General features: G+C 38.2%; 1 protein-coding gene across 2 annotated transcripts in view; it reads left to right on the top strand.

Annotated features, from left to right (window-relative positions):
* Positions 1-23,189, top strand: part of FGD6 (FYVE, RhoGEF and PH domain containing 6) — a 116,385-nt gene that overhangs the window by 33,745 nt on the left and 59,451 nt on the right. The window contains exons 3-5 of one of the 2 annotated variants that reach the window (XM_042947384.1): positions 3,447-3,594; positions 19,140-19,207; positions 19,310-19,340. In XM_042947384.1, coding sequence (XP_042803318.1) covers positions 3,447-3,594; positions 19,140-19,207; positions 19,310-19,340 — 247 coding nt within the window. Of the gene's footprint in view, positions 1-3,446; positions 3,595-19,127; positions 19,208-19,309; positions 19,341-23,189 lie in introns of both variants that reach the window. The other variant, XM_042947383.1, reaches the window with a different exon arrangement.

Raw genomic sequence — 23,189 nt, 5'->3', positions numbered from 1 at the left:
GTGTTAGGACGATATCTTCCTGACAGTGGGAAGGAAATGTAAAGAATAGATGAGCCCCCAACTCAATGACTGGCATCAGTAAGAAGTCCATATTTCATTATCTGAGATCTAAAGTTATCTATATAGATTTGAAAGCTGCTAAGAATTATGTGGGAAAATAGATTAATCAACAACTTTTCTCTGTTTGAACATGTAGACACAAACGTGTAAATATGGATGCTAAATGCCATCTTTCCTGATTTTGCTGCCAAACCTGTTATCTGTTCTTTAAAATCATGTCCCTTGTTAAGAAATTTCTGTTTCAATTGATGTCCCCCTCATTTTGCTGGTGACTTGAAGGAAGACTCCGGTTTTTCCCCTACCTCTTTACCATAGCCCTGATGAAGTTTTTAACTCTTATATCTAGCCCTTCCTCTTAATTCCTGATGTAGCCAACCTCATTCAGGCTGTCTATACTGTTGAAATTACCTCTCAGATCCCTATCCACTTCTGTCCCTGTGCCCGCCCCATTCAGCCCCCATTGAGTTACAAGATTAGTCTTCCTAAAACCTTGCTTTGCTTTGCTTTGCTTTGCTCACATTCCTCCCTTGCAAACTTCAGAAATTGTAAATGGTCTACCATTTACTATCCAGATATACAGGGAGCTCCTTTTACTTCAATTTAATCTTTTGAGATCAGGGGGACCTCACTGATGCTAATTAGGGCTATCCTTTTCACTGTTTGGGTCGGGGGACTGGGGCATGGGCTGGGCCTACAGGCCTGGGTTGATGGAAGGGATGTTGTTCTCTTTTCTGTTGTCATTAATGGGAGGGAAGTATGGATTAAGGAACTCTTTGAGGTCTACTGGAAGATTTGAGTCTTCTTGTTGAAGGCCTACAAGCTGAGTATGGACTCTGCTATTGTTCATGACCCTTGACAGGCTAGTACCTGTTATCTTCTCCAAGCTTGTTTTCCATTATGTGTAGGAGACTCCTGCTGCAGCCTGAATGTTCTTTTTGTTTTCTGAAAACAAATATTCCCACTTCCACACCACTGAGTATGATGCTTAGGATGCCCCTTCTCCTTTAAACCATACACTATTCCAGTATTCCCCCCCAAACCTTTATGATCACCACTGCCATAAATACTTACCATCTGAACGTCTGAAATTTGACACTCTTTGCTTTCTAATATAATTTTTGTTTACTCACTAAAACTTTACTGAGGGCCCATTATGTGTCAAGCAGGATCGTGGGGGTTCAACTGAAAAAGACCATTTTCTTGTCCTTAGGAGTTTACATTTTAGGGAGGGAAACAAATATATCACCATGTGCAGTTGAATGAGATGGTGTAGGATTCAGAAGAGACAAGTAAACCAATGTGGTTAGGGAGGGGTTGGTCAGGGAAGGTTTTCTGTAGGAAAGCAACTTTCAGAACTAACAACTCCCAACATTTTATGGCAGTTACGTTTTGATCCATGTCCTTTTAATACTTAAAGCTTTTTTTTTTTTCTTGTCCTTAAATTAACTGTTGTAAATATTTATATCCCTAACAGTTGTGGCTACTAGCTTCCTACTGTATCCTTAATAATGGCTTTCCAAATGTTGGACCAGGAAACACCTCTCAGCTCTCTCTTCAGACAAAGTAAACCTAATTTCCTCACAGGTGCTACAAGCTCTGTTACTGATTATTCAAAATTTTTATACTGTTGAGTCTAAAAGAGTGCACTGATTCAAAAAACCAAATTACTGGGATCTTGTTATAACCAGACTGTGATTCATTGCAGCAGGGTGAGGCCTAAGGCTTTATATTTCTGAAAAGCTTCCTGGTGATGCTGAAGCTGGTCATAGATTGAATGTGTTTATGAGTAACAGGGTTTTAGAGGACAAAAGATAAAGAATTAAGATAAAAAGAAGTGAAGGTACGTTTTCTTTTATTTATATGGATGGATCCTGCAGTCTCTGCATCCTGTTAACTTTATTTTATGCTAGCTAATTTAAATCACCTAATTACCCAGCTGGGTTGGGCTCCTGTCCCTGCAACCAGAGACAGTGAATCTTGCCAGTGATCTGACTAGAAAGCTTCCATTCTCTACCCCCACCTCCTCCCTAGAGAGTGAGTCTCCTCCATGTCATGGGAGCTATGATAAGGCGTGCACCCACCTAGTTGAGGCTGCAATATGATTCTCTGAGGCCCTCTAGCTACTGAATAATAAGGAACCCCTGTCTTTGGCAGAGGGAGGTGTTCCTTTTGGCATTCTGCCTTCACCCAACTGGTTTGTGTAACATTTGAGTTCCAGGAATGGCATCTGAGGCTAGTCTGTATCCTACAATGTGTAATCAGGAACTGGCAGAAAATTCATCTTTAGCTTTTAAGATTCCTGTTAGAAATTTTCATAACTTGTAGGAGCCTTGGCAGTTGAATGACCTGACCTTGATCTGTAAAGGGGCCTGCCAGGGTGAAATGCAACTCTCTTTATTCCGTGTGAGTGTTTCTCCTGATGATTTTCTGTGATCTTTTACTGACTCTTCTGCAGATATTCTTATAGACTGCAGACAGGAAAGCAGTTGCTACAGATAATTTCTTCCTGAGCCTTTACAACCAAAGTTAGAAAGAATTATTTCTGTTGTCTTCCTGGAGAACTTTGCTGTGGAATTCCCCCCTACAGACTGGATTGCAACAATAGCTCTTAGATTCAAGAGATCTGTCTCAATACAAAATGGGAAATGTTGATGACGTCAGGCTGGCGAGGCAGAGTTGGTAAATGAGCTGGTACAGTGGTTTTCAAACTTCCAACATGTATCTCTTGGGGCCCTGCACCCCTAGAGTTTCTGATTTAGCAGGTCTGGATCAGAGCCCAAGAATTTTTAACATCCTTGTCCCTTCCCATGTCTTATGATGTGGTTACATAAAAGGAATTGGTGATAATCAGGGAAGTTGGGCACATGTTCATAATAGCACATGCATGGTTTATTGTGTTCACCGTCATTAGCTCCCAATTCTGGTAGATTTATTAGTTGCTTTAAAACAAACAACAAATAAACAAAAACTGAGACCCAGGGAAACACCACCTTTTCTAATGTTCCTGTTTAGCCAGTGAGTGCCCTTTTGTGGTAATACAGTCCATATCCCATGAGGCTTCTTGGTTTATAGGGGTAGAGAGACCTGATCTTTTCGAGTAAGGAGATATGGAAGCATAGGATTAGGGCAGCTAGAAAACTTGCTTCTCATCCACCTTCCTATCATGAAGATACATGTTTTTCAAGATGTTTATTTTAATCTCAAGATGAGTGTGTTTTTGACAGCTGAGATAGGAAAGAGAGGGGAATTTTGGTTGGTCTGGCTATTTCCATCCCTGTGTTTACATCCCTTAGGTATACCTGGAATAAGATGGTTGATCATGTTTGTTTTTTGGTAGTATTCCTTGTTATTAAAGGTGACTAATGCAATACTTTTTATTGAAACAGTTCTGGAACATCCCAGGAGGGACACAACGATCTTGACCTTGGTCTTGGTGAACTTCCTTCAGATGAGGAAGAAGACCTCAACAGTTCTGACGAAGACGATGTCAGCTCTGATTCTAGTAAAGGGGACCCTGACCTGGGAGACAAACAGGTATATATTGGTATTTAATTGTTTCTACTTTTGTATTTGTTGGTCTCTCATATAATTTGGAGATAATATTTATCAGCATGATAGGCACAAAATCCCTAGTTAATTTTTTCTTAAAACTTCTAAAACATTTTCTTTTTTTTTTTTTAATTTTTTAAATGTTTATTTTTGAGAGAGAGGGAGGGGCAGGGGTGGGGCAGAGAGAGAGGGAGACTGAGAATCTGAAGCAGGATCCATGCTGTCAGCACAAAGCCTGACATGGGGCTGGAACCCACAAAGCATGAGATCATGACCCGAGTTGAAGTCGGAAGCTTAACTGACTGAGCCACCCAGGCGCCCCCTTTATAAAACATTTTCTAATTCAAATTTAGTTCTTGGTATAATATAGTGCCTAAGATAATCATATTTCTAAATGCACATCACTTAGAGACTAGTAGTTTTTGAGAAATTACTTTTGGCAATGTCCATTGGTTTTCTTTTTGATAATGAAAATCCCCTCTTAGGATTGTTCCTTGAATCCAAGTGAGTCTACTTGAAAGAAAGGAATTAGATGCATTTCAGATTTAATGAAGTCTTTTCAGAGACAGAATAAAGACTTGTTAATAACATACCGGGATTTCCTTTGAAGTGAGTCAGTTTTTGTGTATTTACACTATACATGAAACAAGATTGTCCATGTGTTGTTAATTATTTAAGATATGTCAATACATGGAGGTTTATTATATTGTTTCTCTAGTTTGACATGAGTGCTTCATTTTAAATATATTTTTTAATAAAGACATACTTACAAGGGGAAAAATAGTATATTAACAATAACCCTAAAATGTGTTGGAATGTAACAGCAAAATAGAATTTGAAAGGATCCGCATAGCAAGCGTATCAAACCATAGAGAAGAAAATCCCTGTCATCCAACTTCTATGCCATAATTTATCAATCCATTGTTTCCTGTTTAATATATTTTTGCTTTGTTTAAATTTATTTCAGCCTTAAATGAATGGCATAAGTTATGTAATTATCTTGGTTTAAATCCCCGCTCCAATACTTAGGAGCAGGGTAGATAACTTTGGGCAAATTACTTAATCTCTTTAAGCTAAAGAGCCTCCATTTTATGAAGAAAAGAACAGAATTTATCTCAGATAATTGTCAGGACTAAATGATCTGATATGTGTAAAGCCTTAGAACACTGTTCAGTACATGGTAGGAACTCAATGATTATTTCTTGCAATATTTCATGCTGCAAAGTACTGACTCATAAGAGTTGGGAGTAACCACTAGAAATTATTTAGCCTTAAGGCAGGTGAGTTTGTAAGATACCTAAGACAGATTGGGTGACTTCTTATAGGCCCACAGCATCCCTCAGCAGTGTGTAGGTTTTACTTTGATTATTAAGGAATTCCTCCTATGTTTTACTGGTAGCTACCATCTCTGATTTGAAAGCTCATTTTCCTTGTTGCTGCTTCATAGATATAGATTCTACAAGTATTTATAAAATACTACTTCCCAGATATACCAGACATAAAAAGTATGTACAAGACATAAAGCAGTGCTTAATGTTTTTGCTCTTGAACAGCTTACATCCTAACGGGACAAGAGGGGCCATATATGCATGAAAACAGTGAGATTTTCAGATAATTACATGCTGTGAAAAGAATAAAACAGAGCAATGTGCTAGAAACTGAGGAGGCTACTTAGAATAAAAGCCTCTAAGAAAGTGATATTTGAGAAATAAATGACTGGTAAGATCCAAATCCTTCGGAGTTTGGGGAAGAGCCTTCCAGTGGTCTTCTTCTCAGAGGACTATAATTAAATCAACCTTTACTATCTTTGATAAGCTGCAAGTTCTTCTTTTTCTAACAAGTACGGTTTCCTATTGTTTGCATCTGTTTTATTTCTCTTGTTCAAACCCTTTTGATTTCTCCCCATAGTTCTTGAAGTATGGTAACCAAAAGCAGTATCCACATTCTACTAGGGATCTCACTGACATATGCGTAAAAGAACGATTTCTCTCTAACCCTTTTGTATTATGCATCTTTCCACCACATCCGGTCACAACACTGCCTGGTTGACTCATTTGTTTTGTAGTCATTGGAGACTTCCAGAGTTCCTTCCTTTGTATTTGTACTGGCCTTTCCTTTCCCTTCTGGTATTTATATTATTAGTTTTTGTCTTTAGTTGTGCCACACTGCTGTTAAATATTTTTCTGTTTTTAAAATGAGATTATTTCTGGGGTGCCCGGGTGGCTCAGTTGGTTAAGTGTCTGACTTCAGCTCAGGTCATGATCTCACAGTTCATGAGTTAGAGCCCCACGTTGGGCTCTGTGCTGACAGCTCGGAGCCTGGAGCCTGCTTCGGATTCTGTATCTCTCTCTCTGCGCCCCCCGCCCCCCCCCCGCTCACACGCTTGCTCTCTCACTCTCTCTTTGTCAAAAATAAGTAAACATTAAAAAAATTTTTTGATGAGATTATTTCTTCAGTTAATCATGGACACTTAATAAGATTTTTTTATACCTGATTCTAGTGTATTAATGATCTCCCTTTTTGAAGTGTCAGCCATCCTGACAAGCTTGAGTCAGCAATGGCAATAATAAAAAGAGCTAACTCTCCCTTTCTAGATAGTTGCTGATCCATCTAAGCGTAGCCTGGTGAATGCTTTCCTCTTAAGTAATCTGCTTTCAAAGTGGTTAAGAAGAACACGGTCTTGGGAGCCAGATTGTCTGCATTCTTACCACTTACCAACTCTGTGATCTTGAGCAATTTACTTAACACCTTTATGCCTTAGTTTCCTCATCTGTGGGAAGAAGAGGGAGTAGGGTAGATAGTTGTTTTTCTTTTCTTTCTTTTTTTTTTTTTGACACTTGTTTTTATTCTTTAAGATTATTGTGATGATTAAAGATGATACACTGTTTAAAACAGTTCCTTACACAAATTGAGTGCTTAGTATTTCCAATCATTCCTTATATAACCAAATATAATTTCAAGCTTGCCTTGTCTTATCTTTGATGAATAAATCTGAAGCATGTTTACATAGAAGGCAGTAATATGTTCTAACAAAAACATGAAATTTGGCATTGTAAGATCTGTGGTTCAGTCCAGCTCTGCCACTTACTAGCCATTTGACCATGGTCAAATGATTATTTTAAGTCATTTAGTTTATTTGCACCAATCTCCTATCACAGTGGATTTCAAGTGACAATAAAAAAATGTATGTAGTACAAAAAGTCAAAATATGTAGTTAAAGAAATCAAAGGGTTAATAGATTGTGCTGGAGCTATTGGACATCCACATGCCAAAGAATAAAGTTAGACCTCTTCCTTTTACCGTACACAAAAATTAACTCAAATGTATAATTGACCTAAATGTAGGAGCTGAAACTATAAAACCCTTATAACCAAAATACAGGAATAGCTCTTCATGACCTTGGGTAGGCAGAGGCTTCTTTGATGCAACAACAAAGGTATAAGTGATGTGAGGAAAAATAGACAAGTTGGACATCATCAAAATTAAAAACTTCTGTGCTATACACAGTACCATCAAGAAAATGAAAAGATAACTCACAGAGGAGAAAATATTGGCACACATCTCTGATAAAGGACTTATATCCTGAATATGTAAGGAGCTGTTACAACTCAATCATAATAAAAAATAGCCCAATTACAAAAATGGGCTAACAATCTGAATAGACATTTTTCCATAGAAGATATACAAATGGCCAGGAATGTGGAGAAATTGGAAGCCTTATACACTGCTGGTGAGAATGTAAAATGACACATACGGCCTCTTTGGAAAACAAATGGCAGTTCTTCAAAAGGTGAAATTTAGAGTTAGTATATAACCCAGCATTTCCGCTCCTTGGTATATACCCACATGAAGTGAAAATATATGTCCATAAAAACCTTGTGCAAGAATGTTCATAGTAACATTATTCATAATAAGCAAAAAAATGGAAGGAACTCCAGTGCCCTTCCACTGATAAATGGATCCATCAACTGATGAATGTATAAACAAATGTACTGTATCCAAACAATGGAATGTTACTTAGCAATTAGAAAATGTGCTCATGCATGCTACAACATGGATGAAGCTTAAAAATAGGCTGAGTAGAAGTCAGTCACAAAAGATCTCATGTTTTATGATTCCATTTACATGAAATATTCAGCATAAGCACATCCATGGAGACAGAAAGTAGATTAATGCTTGCCAGGGGTTGGACAGAAGGGAGGATGGGGAGTGAGTGACTGCTTACAGGCATGGAGTTTCCTTTAGGGGTGATGAAAATGTTTTAAAGTTAGGTTGTGGTAATGAGTACATAACCCTGAATATATTGAAAACCATTGAATTTATACTTTAGAAGAGTAAAAATTCATTTTATGGAATGTGAATATTTTAATGAATCTATTAAAATAAAAAATCCTGCTAAAGGAAAACAGTAAAGCTAAGTGGAAGACTGTACAGAGTAGTGCCTGTGGTGTAGTCTATATACATCAGCCAAGAAGAGGAAACAAATTTGGCTTTCTCACAACCAAGTAAAGAAGGTGGTAGCAGTTTCCAAAGGAAAAAGTCTTTGGAGTAGAAGCATAGTAAGACCACTTCTTTTATAATTTCTTTGATCCTCAATTTCTTCATTGACACAATGAGACAATAATGTTCCCCTGAGTTGTTGTGAAGATAATACAGGGTACATAGTTGTAACATACCGGCTAATAATTGTAAAAACACTCTGAAGTCAAGAAAGTTTATGCACATTAGGCACGTGTAATACACTTCTATGATTGTGATTGTGATAGGTTTATTGGTTTTTAGGGCTATTGTTACAAAATATCACTAACTGGGTGGCTTCAAACAACAGAAGTTTATTGTCTCACAGTTCTGGAGGCCAGATGTCCAAAATCACAGTGTGGACAAGGCCATGCTCCCTCTGAAGCCTATAGGAGAGACTCTTTCCTTCCTATTTCCCAGTGGCTTGCCTGCAATCCTCGCTAATCCTTGGCTTATAGCTATATTACTTCAGTCTCTTCCTCCATCATCACAGAGTGCTCCCTTCATGTGTGCCTGTGTCTCTTCTCTTCTTTTAAGGACCAATCAGATTAGGGGCACATCCTAGTCCAGTATGACTTCATCTTAACTTACTAATTACATCTGCAACAACCCTATTTCCAAATAAGTTCATGTTCTGAGGTCCTGGGGGTTAGGACTCCAACATATCTTTTGGAGGCCGTGATTCAATTCATAACAGATGCCATATTCCATGGACAGATAATGAGTACATAACTGATATGTCTCGATGACAATAATATTTCCTTACGAAATTGCCAGACTCAGTAGGAAGAGAAAATAAAGGATATGTGCCACTATGCCCTTGTTTTAACTTTGTGAAGAGAAAGCAAACATGTTCAAATAGATACTCCTGGAAAGGTAAAAGTGCTACCAGACAGGGAAGAATCTTAACACCTGTGTGCCTGTGCTTGTCTTTGTACTGTGAGTGCAGGTATACACTTAATCTTTAAAAACATAGAACAGGGGCGCCTGGGTGGCTCAGTCGGTTAAGCATCCGACTTCAGCTCAGGTCACGATCTCGCGGTCCGCGAGTTCGAGCCCCACGTCAGGCTCTGGGCTGACGGCTCAGAGCCTGGAGCCTGCTTCCGATTCTGTGTCTCCCTCTCTCTCTGCCCCTCCCCCGTTCATGCTCTGTCTCTCTCTGTCTCAAAAATAAATAAACGTTAAAAAAAAATTTTTTTAAAAACATAGCACATAGTAGGAGGGGCCCCTGGGTGGCTCAGTCAGTTAAGCGTCCGACTTTGGCTCAGGTCGTGATCTCACGGTTCGTGGGTTTGAGCCCCGCATCAAGCTCTGTGCTAACAGCTTGGAGCCTGGAGCCTGCTTCTGATTCTGTGTCTCCCTCTCTCTTTCTGCCCCTCCCCTGCTCACACTGTCTCTCTCTCTCTGTCTCTCAAAAATAAATAAATGTAAAAAAAAAAAGATTAAAAAAATAAATAAAAACATAGTAGGATATAGGTCTGACATATGTACTATTCTTTTTTCACATGAAGAAAAGGAGTTTTTTATTCAGGTTAAGTAGTAACTTGCCTTGGAGCTCCCTGAATTGGTGTTTTTTGGGTTTTTTTGTTGTTGTGGTTGTTCTTTTAACCAAAATCTGTCTTTACTAAAACTTGGGATAAGCCATAGAAGTTGAATGATGTTAATGGAATGTGTTTGGGATGGTAGTGAATAGCCATGGTAATCTCTATTTTTTTCTGTTCCAAGTCTTTAGTTTTATGGTTTTTGGCCATTACTTTCAGTGCTTAATAATAAATGGTTATTTGAGGGACAGCTGGGTGGCTCAGTCCATTAAGCATCCAACTTCAGCTCAGGTCATGATCTCACAGTTTGTGAGTTCAAGCCCCACATTGGACTCTGCACTGACAGTGCAGAGCTTGGAGCCTGCTTTGATTCTGTGTCTCCTTCTCTCTCTGCGCCTCTCTCTGTCTCTCTTCCTCCTTCTCTCCCTCCCCCTCCCTCAAAATCAGTAAATAAATTTTACAACAAAATGTCAAAAAAATAATAAATGGTTTTTTGAAAATGAGATCTGTTCATTTCCCTTCATTATGGTTAGAATATTCACCATTGTTCACCTTTCCTGATTGTTGACATCCCTATCTCTTCCTTTTTAAAATTACCCTTTTTAAAAAAAATTTTTAATGTTTATTTTTGAGAGAGAGAGAGCGGGGGAGAGGCAGAGAGAGAGGGAGACACAGAATCTGAAGCAGGCTCTGTGCTGAGAGCAGAGAGCCTGATGCGGGGCTTGAACCCATGAACCGTGAGATCATGACCTGAGCCGAAGTCGGACCCTTACTACTGAGCCACCCAGATGCCCCTTTTTTTAAATTTTCTTTATGAAGAGTGGGTGAAAACCTAAGAGAACTTTGTCCTTTAAAGGTTAATCATGGTGTTACCTCATTTGGGAGATAATTTAATGAAATTAATGATAAACATGTTTCTCAGACAGATCTGGTTGTTCAGTTTATTGCTTTTTTATTTTTTAATTATTTTTTTAAGAGAGGGAGTGTGGAAGCAGGAAGGAGAGGGGCAGAGGGAGATAGAATCTCACGCAGGTTCCACACTCAGTGTAGAGCCTGATGGGGGGCTTGATCCCACAACCCTGAGATCATGACCTGAGCCAAAACCAAGAGTTGGACTCTCAACCAGCTGAACCACCCAGGTGCCCAGGTTTTTGCTTTTTAGTAGAGCCCTTGAGTAGAATGACAAAGGCCTTTTAAGAATTCTATTAAAAAGTAATGGGTAAATTTCACCACATTTTTGCTTGCAAACAAATATTAATAAAAGAGAACACAGTTAAGAATTTACAAAGCTGGGTGGGCTGTTATCAAGAGATCAGAACAGAAAACTGGGTTTCAAATCAAAGGTTCTGTTTTTGAATTTGTTTGACTTACTTTATGATCTTCACAAAGTAATTTCATTTGTGGCTAATGTTTCAGCTTCCACAGCAGTGTGCTTTTAGGAGATGCAGCTATTTAACAAGCAATCTGCTTTGAAATGTGATGTAATTGAAGTGAGGACTGTCATTATCTGAAAAGTTAAGATGCCAAATATGGCCTCTCTCTTGAGGTTTTACAGTGGGGTGTATTTTTCCATCACTGTTTGACTTGGGTCAGAATTAGTCGTTGTTCTTACAAGTTGAAGATAATCCAAAACTTTTTATTTTGTTATGGTTTTTAGTTATCTTTGACTTTCTGTCTACTTTGAAAATGAATGTAACCCATTGAATCATTTTCTAGTAGTTACTATCCCTTGTTAGCTCTGTAGTTTTCCTAGTTTAAAAGGTAAAATAGACAATAGAATACATACATAGACTCCTAGAATTTTAGAATTGCAAAAGGCCTTAATCATCTACGCCAACCCCCCACCTTGTTTTTTACATGATGAAATATCTATAATACCTGTTAGTTGGTTTGAGTCTACATTTTCATGTTACTCAATACACATTCAAAAGCACTGTGCTCCATTCTTACATTCTGAGAAGGTGGCAGCCACCTTTGGACACTTTTGCTTATTCATGCATATCAGTTGCACAGTGCATAGGCATTGTGCTAGGTGCAGGATACAGGGTAAATAAGGTCCTAAACTAGAGAGAATCAAAAATGTCAGCAAGTAAACACAATCCACTGGGTTAAGTTCTATAAATCTACATGAGTAAGAGAATAACCGGCACTGTGGCAGTGGCAGGGAAAGAATATCAAGGTAGCCTTCATAAAGGATAAACCTTTGAGTGCCATCTTAAAGGGTAAGTCAGAATATGACAGGCAGAAATCTTTGCGGAGGGGAGAAGTGATGAGGAAGGAAGTCACAACAGAAGGAAAGGCATATAGGGACAGACATACAAGGGCAGAGCATACTTGGGGTTGCAAGATGGTTCCAATTCGGTTGGAGTAGAGAGTATACAGTGTGTGGGAGCGGGGAGGGACTAGTGAAGATAACTAGACTACACTGTGGAGTGTTTTAGATATATGGCAAAGGAAATTTGAGTCTTTGTTGCCCATAGGTGATAGGGAGTTCCTAATGTGTTTCAACCTGAGACCTAAGGCAATTATATTTGCCTTCTTTAAAATATTTTCTTATTCATTTATTTTTTTTATGAGGGCAGCCTATTTATTTATTTGTTCATTTATTTATTTATTTATTTAGAGAGCTTGAGTGGGGGAGAGGGACAGTGAGAGGGAGAGAATCTTTTTTTTTTTTTTTTTAAGTATTTATTTTGAGAGAGAGAGAGAATCCCAAGCAGGCTCCACACTGTCAGCACAGAGCCCAATGTGGGGCTCCAACTCACACACTATGAGATCATAACCTCAGCTGAAACCAAGAGTCAGATGCTTAACCGACTGAGCCATCAGGTGCCCCCCACCCCCCACTTTTTTTAGGGAGAGAGAGAATCTTAAGCAGGTTCCACGCCCATCATGGAACCTGATGTGTGGCTTGATCTTAGGACCTTGAGAGTGTGACCTAAGCCTAAATCAAGAGTTAGACACCTAACTGACTGAGCCACTCAGGTACCCCTAAAATGCATTTTAGAACTATTACTCTGCATTAACAACTCAGGCAACAACAGATGTTGGCGAAGATGTGGAGAAAGAGGATCTCTTTTGCATTGTTGGTGGGAATGCAAGCTGGTGCAGCCATTCTGGAAAACAGTATGGAGGTTCCTCAAAAAACTAAAAATAGAACTACCCTACGACCCAGCAATTGCACTACTAGGTATTTATCCAAGGGATACAGGTGTGCTGTTTTGAAGGGACACCTGCACCCCAATGTTTATAGCAGCACTATCAACAATAGCCAAAGTATGGAAAGAGCCCAAATGTCAATCGATGGATGAATAGATAAAGGAGATGTGGTGTATATATATATATATACATATATATATATATATATATATACACGTGTATGTACGTATATATATACGTATATACGTGTATATATATATATGTGTGTATATATATATATATATACACACAATGGAATATTACTCGGCAGTCAGAAAGAATGAAATCTTGCCATTTACAACTACGTGGATGGAACTGGAGGGAATTATGCTAAGTGAAATTAGTCAGAGAAAGACAAAACTGATATGACTTCGCTCATATGAGGACTTTAAAAGACAAAACAGATGAACATAAGGGAAGGGAAACAAAAATAATATAAAAACAGGGAGGGGGACAAAACATAAGAGACTCTTAAATATGGAGAACAAACAGAGGGTTACTGGAAGGGGTGTGGAAGGGGGATGGGCTAAATGGGTAAGGGGCACTGAGGAATCTACTCCTGAAATTGTTGTTGCACCATGTGCTAACTAATTTGGATTTAAACTTTTAAAAATTTAAATAAATAAATAAAGAAATAAAGAAATAAGAACTATTACTCTGGTGGCAGTATAGAGACTGGATTGCAGTGGGATAAAATCTAGAGCCAAGGAAACCATAGTAAAGTCTTAGGTTGCAAGTAACTTGTTCTGCGAGTGTTCCACAAGATGAGCAAACATTTCTAATAAATTTTAACTTGATAAACGATATATTGCAATACAAGTAGTATGTGATGCTGAATGTCACGTGATCACGACCAAGCCAGTGGTTCTGTCTCTCTCGCTCTTGCTCTCGCTCTCTCGCTCTCACTGCAGGATTGTGGGTGATTGTCTCCCATGCTCGAATGCTCGGTCTCAGGCCGCGGTGTTTGGCAAAAATCACTGATTTTTCAGAACATTGGAAGGTGCCCACAAATGGCACTAGTGTAATTTTTGTCACTTCAAAGCACCTATGGACAGCCCTTTGCTTTTCCATATAAGAGTAAGCTTAGGAATGCTTCACTTCATTCTAGGTCAGGCTGCCTGCAGGTATAAACCCTTTCCTTTGTTGCCTTATTGCCAGTTACATGAAATACAGTATATGACAAGAATTTATTAATAATAATACTGTACTATAGTCAAACATATGTGTGAGTGTTTACAATAGCTCCATGCAGAAAAAGATTCCATTGAGCCAATAGGTAGCAGTGATTCCGATAGTGATAGTGAAAGTCGTCCTACACAATAATCCTCCTCTCTCTTGTCTCCCTTACACCAGCCACAAAGGTTTTCAAAGGTAAGTGCAAGTTAATTTGTTTATTTTTCTTTTTTTTTCTTTTTTTTTTTTTAACATTTATTTATTTTTGAGACAGAGAGAGACAGAGCATGAACAGGGGAGGGGCAGAGAGAGAGGGAGACACAGAATCCGAAACAGGCTCCAGGCTCTGAGCTGTCAGCACAGAGCCCGACATGGGGCTCGAACTCATGGACCGTGAGATCATGACCTGAGCTGAAGTCAGACGCTTAACCGACCAAGCCACCCAGGCGCCCCTGTTTATTTTTCTTTATATTTTGCATTTTCTTTATTATTTTGTATTATATTACAGTATTGTAATCATTTTTATATGAATATTTTTGGGTTGTGGAACAAATCATCTGAGTTTCCATTATTTCTTAAGGGGAAGTTCACTTTGATATACAAGTGCTTTGGATTATAAACATATTTCCAGGATGAATTATGCTTGTAAACCAAGGTTTTACTGTACTTATGTTCCTGCAGTAGTGTAGGCAAGAAATAAGGAGGCAGTATTGAAGAAGAGGTAAGGATTGATAAATCTTTAAAGAAATATGCAGAATGATAAATTGATAGGACTTGAAGACTCACTTGTGATCACAGAAGGTGGAGAAGAAGGAGTCCAGGTTTCTGGTTTTGATGAGTGTGTTTCTACAGTATCTAGTATGCAGATACTTGATGACTTGTTCAAAGAATGACTGAAGGTCATTGGATGCTTTATTCCTTGTGAATATTTTCCTAAACTATACATTTTTCTCTCTTTCAAGATATTAGCATATTTCATGGGTGTTTATAGGTATAGCTATTTGGATATTTGGTTGCTCTCCTTATTTACTTCTTGAAATCTAGGGCTTTTTAAAAATTTATCCTTAATTTCCTCTTCTGACAACCACTTTCCTGCCCCTATAGAATCAGAATTTCCAAGACAGTTCAGTGGGAATTTGAAACTTAAGAGCTGCTTGGGGGTTCTGATGATCAGTTTGTTTTCAAATTTGGTTGTAGAGCAATGAATCAGCTGAGGGTAGAGCTGTTTTCTTCTACTAACCGTGCTATCAAATGATGGATAATCTGTTACTGTAGATTTTTAAATGATGGAGTAAGGATGGTGATCACTCCTCTCTGAGTGATCTCAATAACAAGAAAGATAAGAAATAGGAATTCTACCTTGAGTGATATTAGGAAACAACTAAAACCCCCAATCACAATATATGAATAAAGGCTACCATTTCCACCAGCAGTAAGATAAAGGTTCTAGTTTCTCCACATCCTCACCAACACTTGCTATTTTCTGATTTTAAGTTTATTTTTTTTAGTAATCTCTATACCCAGTGTGGGGCTTGAACTCATGACCCTGAGATCAAAAGTTGCATGCTCTTCTGACTGAGCCAGCCAGGCACCCTACTATTTTTTTAATTTTTTTATTACCGTTCTGTGGATATGGAATGGAACCCCACTGTCGTTTTAATGTACATTTTCCTAATTATATTGAGCATCTTTTCATATACTTATTGGCTATTCTTACATACTGAGTGAAATATCTATTCACATCTTATGTATTCTGGACCCAGAACCTGGGGCTTATCTTTTTATTTTCTTTATGGTGTCTTTTCAAGCATAAAGGTTTTAAATTTATGAAGTTTAGTTTATCAGTGTTATCTTTTTCTCTTTTATGGTTTATGCCTCTGGTGTTGTATCTAAAAACTGTTTGCCTAAACCTAAAAGGATTTCTTCTAGACCTTTTATAGTTTTAGCTCTTATGTGTAAGCCTGTGATACATCTTGGTGTCAGGTAGATTATAAATTCATCTTTTTGCTCATGGACATCTAATTGGTCCAGCAATTTTCAACCATTTGTTGGGGGGTGGGGACAAACAATCCTTTCTTCCACTGAATTGTCTTGACAACTTTGTTAAAAATCCATTGACAAAATTTAAGGACTTCTCTTAATTTTTTCCCTGTGACCTACATCTGTTTTTATGCCAGTACTCATCATATTCGCCCCCAAAGTTTACAGTCTCAGTCTCTAGAAAGGAAACACCTGCTTCATAGTCTCCAGCTCCAGTGCTACCTCTGAATCGCTGCCACCCTCTGTCTCACTGACTTGCCATGCCACCCCTGAGATACTTAACGTTTAAATCTTAAGATTTTAAAGTTGCAAGTTCAACACTTTAGCTTTACAGATAAGGAATGTCAGGCCCACCTTTGTTGTTTTTCTAAGTTAAAGTATTTTTGTCCCATGCTGGAACAGAAAGAAGAATGATATCTGTCTGGGGATAAACATTTATTATCATGGAATCACCACACAATTCTCTCTAAACCAGGCCTGGCAGAGTGGGGTCCTGAAGAGGAAAAAAAATTTAGAATAGAGACTTAATAAGGGCAGAGCCATAAAAAGAGGAAAGGAAATAAAGGGTAGATGCCAGAAATAAAGTACACCTACTTGAAATTTTTGTATAAAGCTGGTACACATTTCAGGTGGCTCTGCTAGTGAAATGCTTTACCATCTATAGCATGCATTTCCGGAAAGTTACTGCTGAAAGCACCTCTTGATCTTTAAGGACCTCACATCACTTGAAAGTAAGAGTGCTCAGTGAAAGCTTTAGATCTTTCAGTGGTTTAGGTTTCTGGTGTTTTTTTGTTTGGTTGGTTGGTTGGTTGTTTTTTTGTTTTTGTTTTTGTTTTTAAGTAATCTTTGTATCCAACATGGGGCTCAAACCCACAACCCCCAAGATCAAGAGTTGCATGCTTTACTGAGTCAGCCAGGCGCCCCGTCTTTTTTCATTTTTAATGTATTTCTTCTGGCTTTCAGTTTTCAAAATATAAACTATATTTTTCTTTTTTTTCTTAATATTTATTTATTTTTGAGAGAGAGAACAAGCAGGGGGAGGAACAGAGAGAGAAGGAGACACAGAATCCAGAGCAGGCTCCAGGCTCTGAGCTGTCAGCACAGAGCCTGATGCAGGGCTCGAACTCACAAACTGCAAGATCACGACCTGAGCCACCAAGGTGCCCCTAAACTGTATTTTTGAAATATTAAACTTTCTAGCTACAGATGATATGGAGAAACCCATTATAATAGTAAGAAAAGTATTACCTTGCTAAGTTTTTCAAAGTAACAATTATCCTCACGTGTGTGTGTGTGTGTGTGTGTGTGTGTGTGTGTGTGTGTGTACATAGTCATAGTTATTAGCACATGACTGATACATAGTCTGCAAGATCAGGCTGTGCTTAAGACTGCTTCCTGAGGAATGTTAGCTATATGTAGTTTAAAAGGTAGGTGAATGGAGCTGAGTATCTTATGCTGGATCTTGCTCAGTTGACCAAAACAACTGGTCTTAGAAAAGAGGAACAAGGGACACCTGGATGGTTCAAGCAGTTAAGCATCTGACTCTTGATGTTGGCTCAGGTCATGATCTCGGGTTCATGAGTTCAAGCCCCGCATCAGCCTATGTGCTCTTAGTTGGGAGCCTGCTTGGAATTCTCTTTCCCTCTCTCTCTCTGTCCCTCCCCCTCTCTTGCTCTCAGAATAAATAAATAAACTTTAAAAAAAAAAAGAAAAGAGGAATAATAATGGGGATGGAAGTCAAATTCATCTGTTTAATCGTTCCTTTAAAGATAGAGTTTAAGGGGTGCCTGGGTGGCTCAGTCGCTTAAGCGCCCAGCTCTTTGATTTTAGCTCAGGCCATCATCTCACAGTTTGTGGGATCGGGCCCTACATCCGGCTCTGTGCTGACAGCAAGGAGCCTGCTTGAGATTCTTTCTCTCCCTTTCTCTCTCTCTGCCCCTCCCCCCCTCACTCTCTCTCAAAATAAATAAATAAAATAAAAAAGTAAAGATAGAGTTTAGGAGCTAAGGTCAAGTAGCAAGGCAGAATATCCTAGGCTAACTAGGCTGGAGTATTAGTACATTCTGAATTAATAACTATTGGTCTTTAAAGATTATTTTTGTAAGTAATTCGTTTCATAGCCTACCTTGAATATTTTTTGTGTAACAATATTTCTAATGGAAAGGTTAGGATTTTTTTTTTTTAATGTTTATTTATTTTTGAAAGACAGACAGTGAGAGCCAGGGAGGGGCAGAGAGAGATTGGGAGAGGGAGACACAGAGTCCGAAACTGGCTCCAGGTTCTAAGCTGTCAGCACAGCGCCGGATGCAGGGCGTGAACCCACGAAGTACGAGATCATGACCTGAGCCAGAGTTGGGCGCTTAACTGACTGAGCCACCCAGGTGCCCCAGGATTTTTTTCTATTGTATTTAAGTTCATCTGTACTAAAATGAAAACATGGAAGGGACAAATGCACACTGCAGGATTAGTATTTACTCTTGGAGGAGGAGTGGAACTTTAATGTTATATAACCATTTGTTTCATAGACAGATTTAAACCAGATATTGCAGAATGTTTGCGATTTGTTAAATCTTGAAGGGAGTGGAGGGGAGATATGTCTGGGTATATGTTTAGCAATGAATGTTTGTGAGGAGATGCCATGATTACCAGCAGATGTTGAAGAGAAATTCAGGGTAGTAGAAAAATTCCTAGGTTACATATTGGGAAGAACTCATGTTTATGTGATATCTGTAAGGGTCATTTCTCCTGCAGAATATGACTTGTCAGTTTTGAACCGTTGGCATTTGTGCTCCACCAGGACTCAGGCTCCCCAGGACAGTCCCATCAGTCCTGTGCTGGTGACAGTGAGGATCACCGATAGCTCTCAGCGCTTCCTGTATTATGTTTTAATAATCACATCTCATGCTCCACATTTGCCATTTGAGATGTTATGCAGTATGAAATGTGTTCTAATCAGAAACCTATAAGTATCAGAGCTTGGATTTACATCTGACCAGCTCAAACCCAATCTTCATTATCCTTTTATGAGTTTATGCTTTCTTAATGTAGTCTTATCCACAGGATGAAGATACTGGAATGAAAAGTAAAGTCCATCATATTGCCAAGGAGATTATGAGCTCAGAGAAAGTGTAGGTATTCATTCAGTTTATAATTCAAATGACCATTTGTTTCCCTACTGGTTCATTGAAAACATTTCTTTTATTGTTTTTGTTTTTGTTTTTTTTTTACAGGTTTGTGGATGTGTTAAAACTTTTGCATATTGTAAGTATCTGCAAATATTTTCTTAGAGTCTGAGACTATCGTCTTTTGCGTCTTTCCCTATGTCAAAAAATTTTCAGCATAACTTAAATATACTTGTTAATGTGTGTATATATATATGTGCTTCCTAATATATGGTTACATTTTTAAATTCATACAGGGGCGCCTGGGTGGCTCAGTCGATTAAGCAGCCGACTTCGGCTCGGGTCATGATCTCGCGGTTCGTGGGTTCGAGCCCTGCGTCGGGCTCTGTGCTGACCGCGCAGAGCCTGGAGCCTGTTTCCAATTCTGTGTCTCCCTCTCTCTGACCCTCCCCTGTTCATGCTCTGTCTCTCCCTGTCTCAAAAATAAATAAAACGTTAAAAAAAAAATTTTTTTTAATTCATACATATATGTGAATATAGACGTTTTCTAAAATGTATGTATTCTAATGGGTAGGTAGTATACCCAGATTATTTCCGAAAAATAGAGCCTTTTTTTTTAATGTTTGTTTATTTATTTTTGAGCGAGAGAGAGCACACGTGCACAAGACAGGGAGGGGCAAAGAGACGGGGAGGGACACAGAATCTGAAGCAGGTTCCAGGCTTCAAGCTGTCAGCATAGAGCCCAACGTGGGGCTTGAACCCACAAACCATGAGATCATGACCTGAGCCGAAGTCAGATGCTCAACTGACTGAGCCACCCAAGTGCCCCAGGGCCTTTATATCCATATTTCCAAAGTCTTTAAACTTTCTGTCTTCATAACAGTTTTTAGAGTATTTCTTCTTGGGCATTTGCAGAAGATGTCTATAAGGAAAACTTTGCACTAGCAATGTATAAAGAATGTCATGCTCAGTGTTCAAAACCATTCTCCTTCTATCTGAATAAGCTCCCAGAAATAGACTCTTAAAATAGACCTTTTTATAACTAACTTTTTAAAGTTTTGTATTCCATTTTTATAATTGTCAACTTGAACAAACCTGTTGGGAAACAATTAGGATGTGTCTGACAGCATATTCATTTTTCTCATGCACTCTTTTGCACCTGCAAGTTTTTACAAGTTTCATTATGCATTAGCAGTGAAAGCGCTTTTAATCCTACTTTATTTGAATTATATTTTGGCAAGTTATTAAGACTTAACAAAAGAGGGTTAAGGTAGAGGAAACAATGAAGAAAGCAACTGAAGTGAAAATTTACTTAGATGGTATAATTATTAACATCATCTTCATCTTAATTACTGAGAAATGGTAGGTTCACACCCATTAATATCTCTAAAAGTATCATTATTTTCAGTTTTCCACTTAAAAGATACATGTGAACATGAAAAGTAGGGTGCACTTAAGCCTGATTCACATTCACTAAATGATTCTCTGTGCTCTGTGCTTGGTACAACAGAAACCTGGAGCTCTAAATCCTGTGTGAAGAATCTCCAGTTTTGGAAACCTTTTCTAAAACAATTCTTAACATTACTGATTTGTTTTGAGAAATTACTGTCTTGTGAATAGTTTCTTATATAAATCTTGACTGTATTGCTTACTTCTCTTTGTAATTCACTTTTTAAAAATTATAGCACGGCATTTGGTCACCCAAATAAATTTATTGAGTTTGAAGTATATTGCCATTTCAAATGCGTAATATAAACGTTAAAAAAAATTCAAATATGTAACAGCAAGATGAATAAATAACTTCTCAAAATAAACTCCATTTTGAACTAAATGAATTCCAGTTTTTACTGAACCTCTGTATTGTTTAAACCATTGCAGAGGGAAAAGGAAAAAAGCTAAACTCCTTTTTCTGGAAAGCTTAACATATCTGTAGGACAAACAAATTGTACCTATTTGACATTATTTTCTGATAGACACGTCTAAACAGAATTAGACCACTCTAAGGAAATTTGCAGCATCTGCAATTTAATTGGTAAGCTCATGGAGGCAAAAAAAAAAAAAACGCTATGGAGTCAGAAAAACTGGAGTTGGAAATTCAGTGCACTATTTCAACAAATCTTGCATGGAACACATGTTGAAGATGCCATGACGAACAACAGAGTCCCTGCCCTCATAGTGCCTATAGTCTAGCGTAGTGCTTCTCATAATGTGGTGAGAGACTGGATTTAAAATATTTCCAATCCGTGTTGGATCAGAAGTTTTAAAAGTACAATACAAATGTCATGGCCATGTCAAAGTGACATAAAAGTTTCCAATCCCTTATTTATGCTTCTAACTAATATCTTTGCAGACCAATAATAATAAAGAGGAGCACACTTTGAGAATATTGGCAAAAATATCAGCATCTATTCTGCCTATGTAGATTCTGTTTTTTAACAGCTATATGAATATCAGAAAGTAGTCTACCCTGTGGGCCTAACTTTCCTTATTTGTAAGATACAAATATCGCTCTCTCTGGTTGTGAGGAATCAGTGGAATAAAGTATGTGAAAGAGCCTTTTATTTTGCACAGTGTACGTAGGTGCTTAGATTGACTTTCATTACCCGCTATTTTCATCTTTTTGTAATTCTGTCCCTTCCAAATGCCTTTTTTCCTCTGTCCTAAAATTTCATTGTAATGAAGTTCTGATTCCAGTAGGTAGAGAACCAATTAAGAGCTTCATTAGTTTCTTTATTTGATTACCTAAAACAATGTATCTTGTTCTTATCTCTATACTTTTGGAACAAATCATAAACACTGTAAAAATGGACAGTCAGACCAAAGGATTTCCCATATCATCTCAGATCTGATAGATCTCATAGATCTCATAGATGGCCTTGGCCTCTTCCCCAGCTGGTGTTGAGCAGTGAATCATCCAAAACCCATCTTGGCTTGTACATTTTCAAAACCTCCTAAGCCTTTAATGCATGGGTAAGAGTAGATCATCTGCCTACCTCTTGTTAACGTCCTATCTGGTATGTGTAAATGTTAACTCAGCAGAGCCCAGCTCTAATGGGAATTTTAACAACAAAGCATTAACCAGGTGAGAGCCGTTATTAGGAGAGGATTGTTACCAGCATAATGTGGGTGAAGTCAAGAGTCTTGTTTCATTTCACCACCCCCACCACACTGTTAAAGCTCATATTTACCCCTCTACCAAAAGTGCCCCACAAAGGTAACACATGGATAGTTTCAATCCTGAGCACTACTTACGTCTGATTTCATATAAATGAGTCAATGTCTGTGTTATGCCCTAGAATATGACTGCTTTACAATACCTAAATAATAGGCTTTAGATAATCCAGTGGATACTTTTTTGGAAATGAACCAGGTATCCAAGTGGCTTGGGGGAAGCTATTCTGCTGTTTCAGTTATACATGATTTCTTGTGAATAATTTTCTTTAAAGATTTTATATTTTTAAGTATTATCTGCATGCAGCATGGAACTCGAACTTACAACCCCAAGATCAAGAGTCGCATGCTTTGCTGACTGAGCCAGCCAGGCACCCCTCCTATGAATAGTTTTTTGTATTAGAGACTCTAGAATAGCACTAATAGATCTTTCTGAGATGACAGAAATATTCAGTATCTGCACTGTCCACTATGTCCAATATTTTTAAAATTTAAATATGTTACTGTAGTTTACTGACATTTCTTTGTTTATAATTTGCTGACCTAGGTGGTACAGCTCATATCTTAACTATAAAATCTAAAGTGTAAGCTAAAGAATTTTATCATTCAAGCTATTATGACATTGGAAGGAATATCCAGTTGAGGCCTTTGATTCATCTGCCTGATATTTGTGAGGAAAATTAGGGCCTGTAGCAGCAGTGGCGAGACTTTACAACTAATCTTTTTTATGATGTATGCTCTGCAGTATCTTCCATGAGCTCCTGGACTTTAAACTAGGTATTTTTAAAGGTCCAGTGTACACAGTGTCTCCCAGCCA

Source organism: Panthera leo, chromosome B4, assembly GCF_018350215.1.
Source record: "Panthera leo isolate Ple1 chromosome B4, P.leo_Ple1_pat1.1, whole genome shotgun sequence".
Lineage (NCBI taxonomy): Eukaryota > Metazoa > Chordata > Mammalia > Carnivora > Felidae > Panthera > Panthera leo.
The sequence above is the reverse complement of the archived record's forward strand: the minus strand, read 5'-3'. Positions and strand labels throughout refer to the sequence as shown.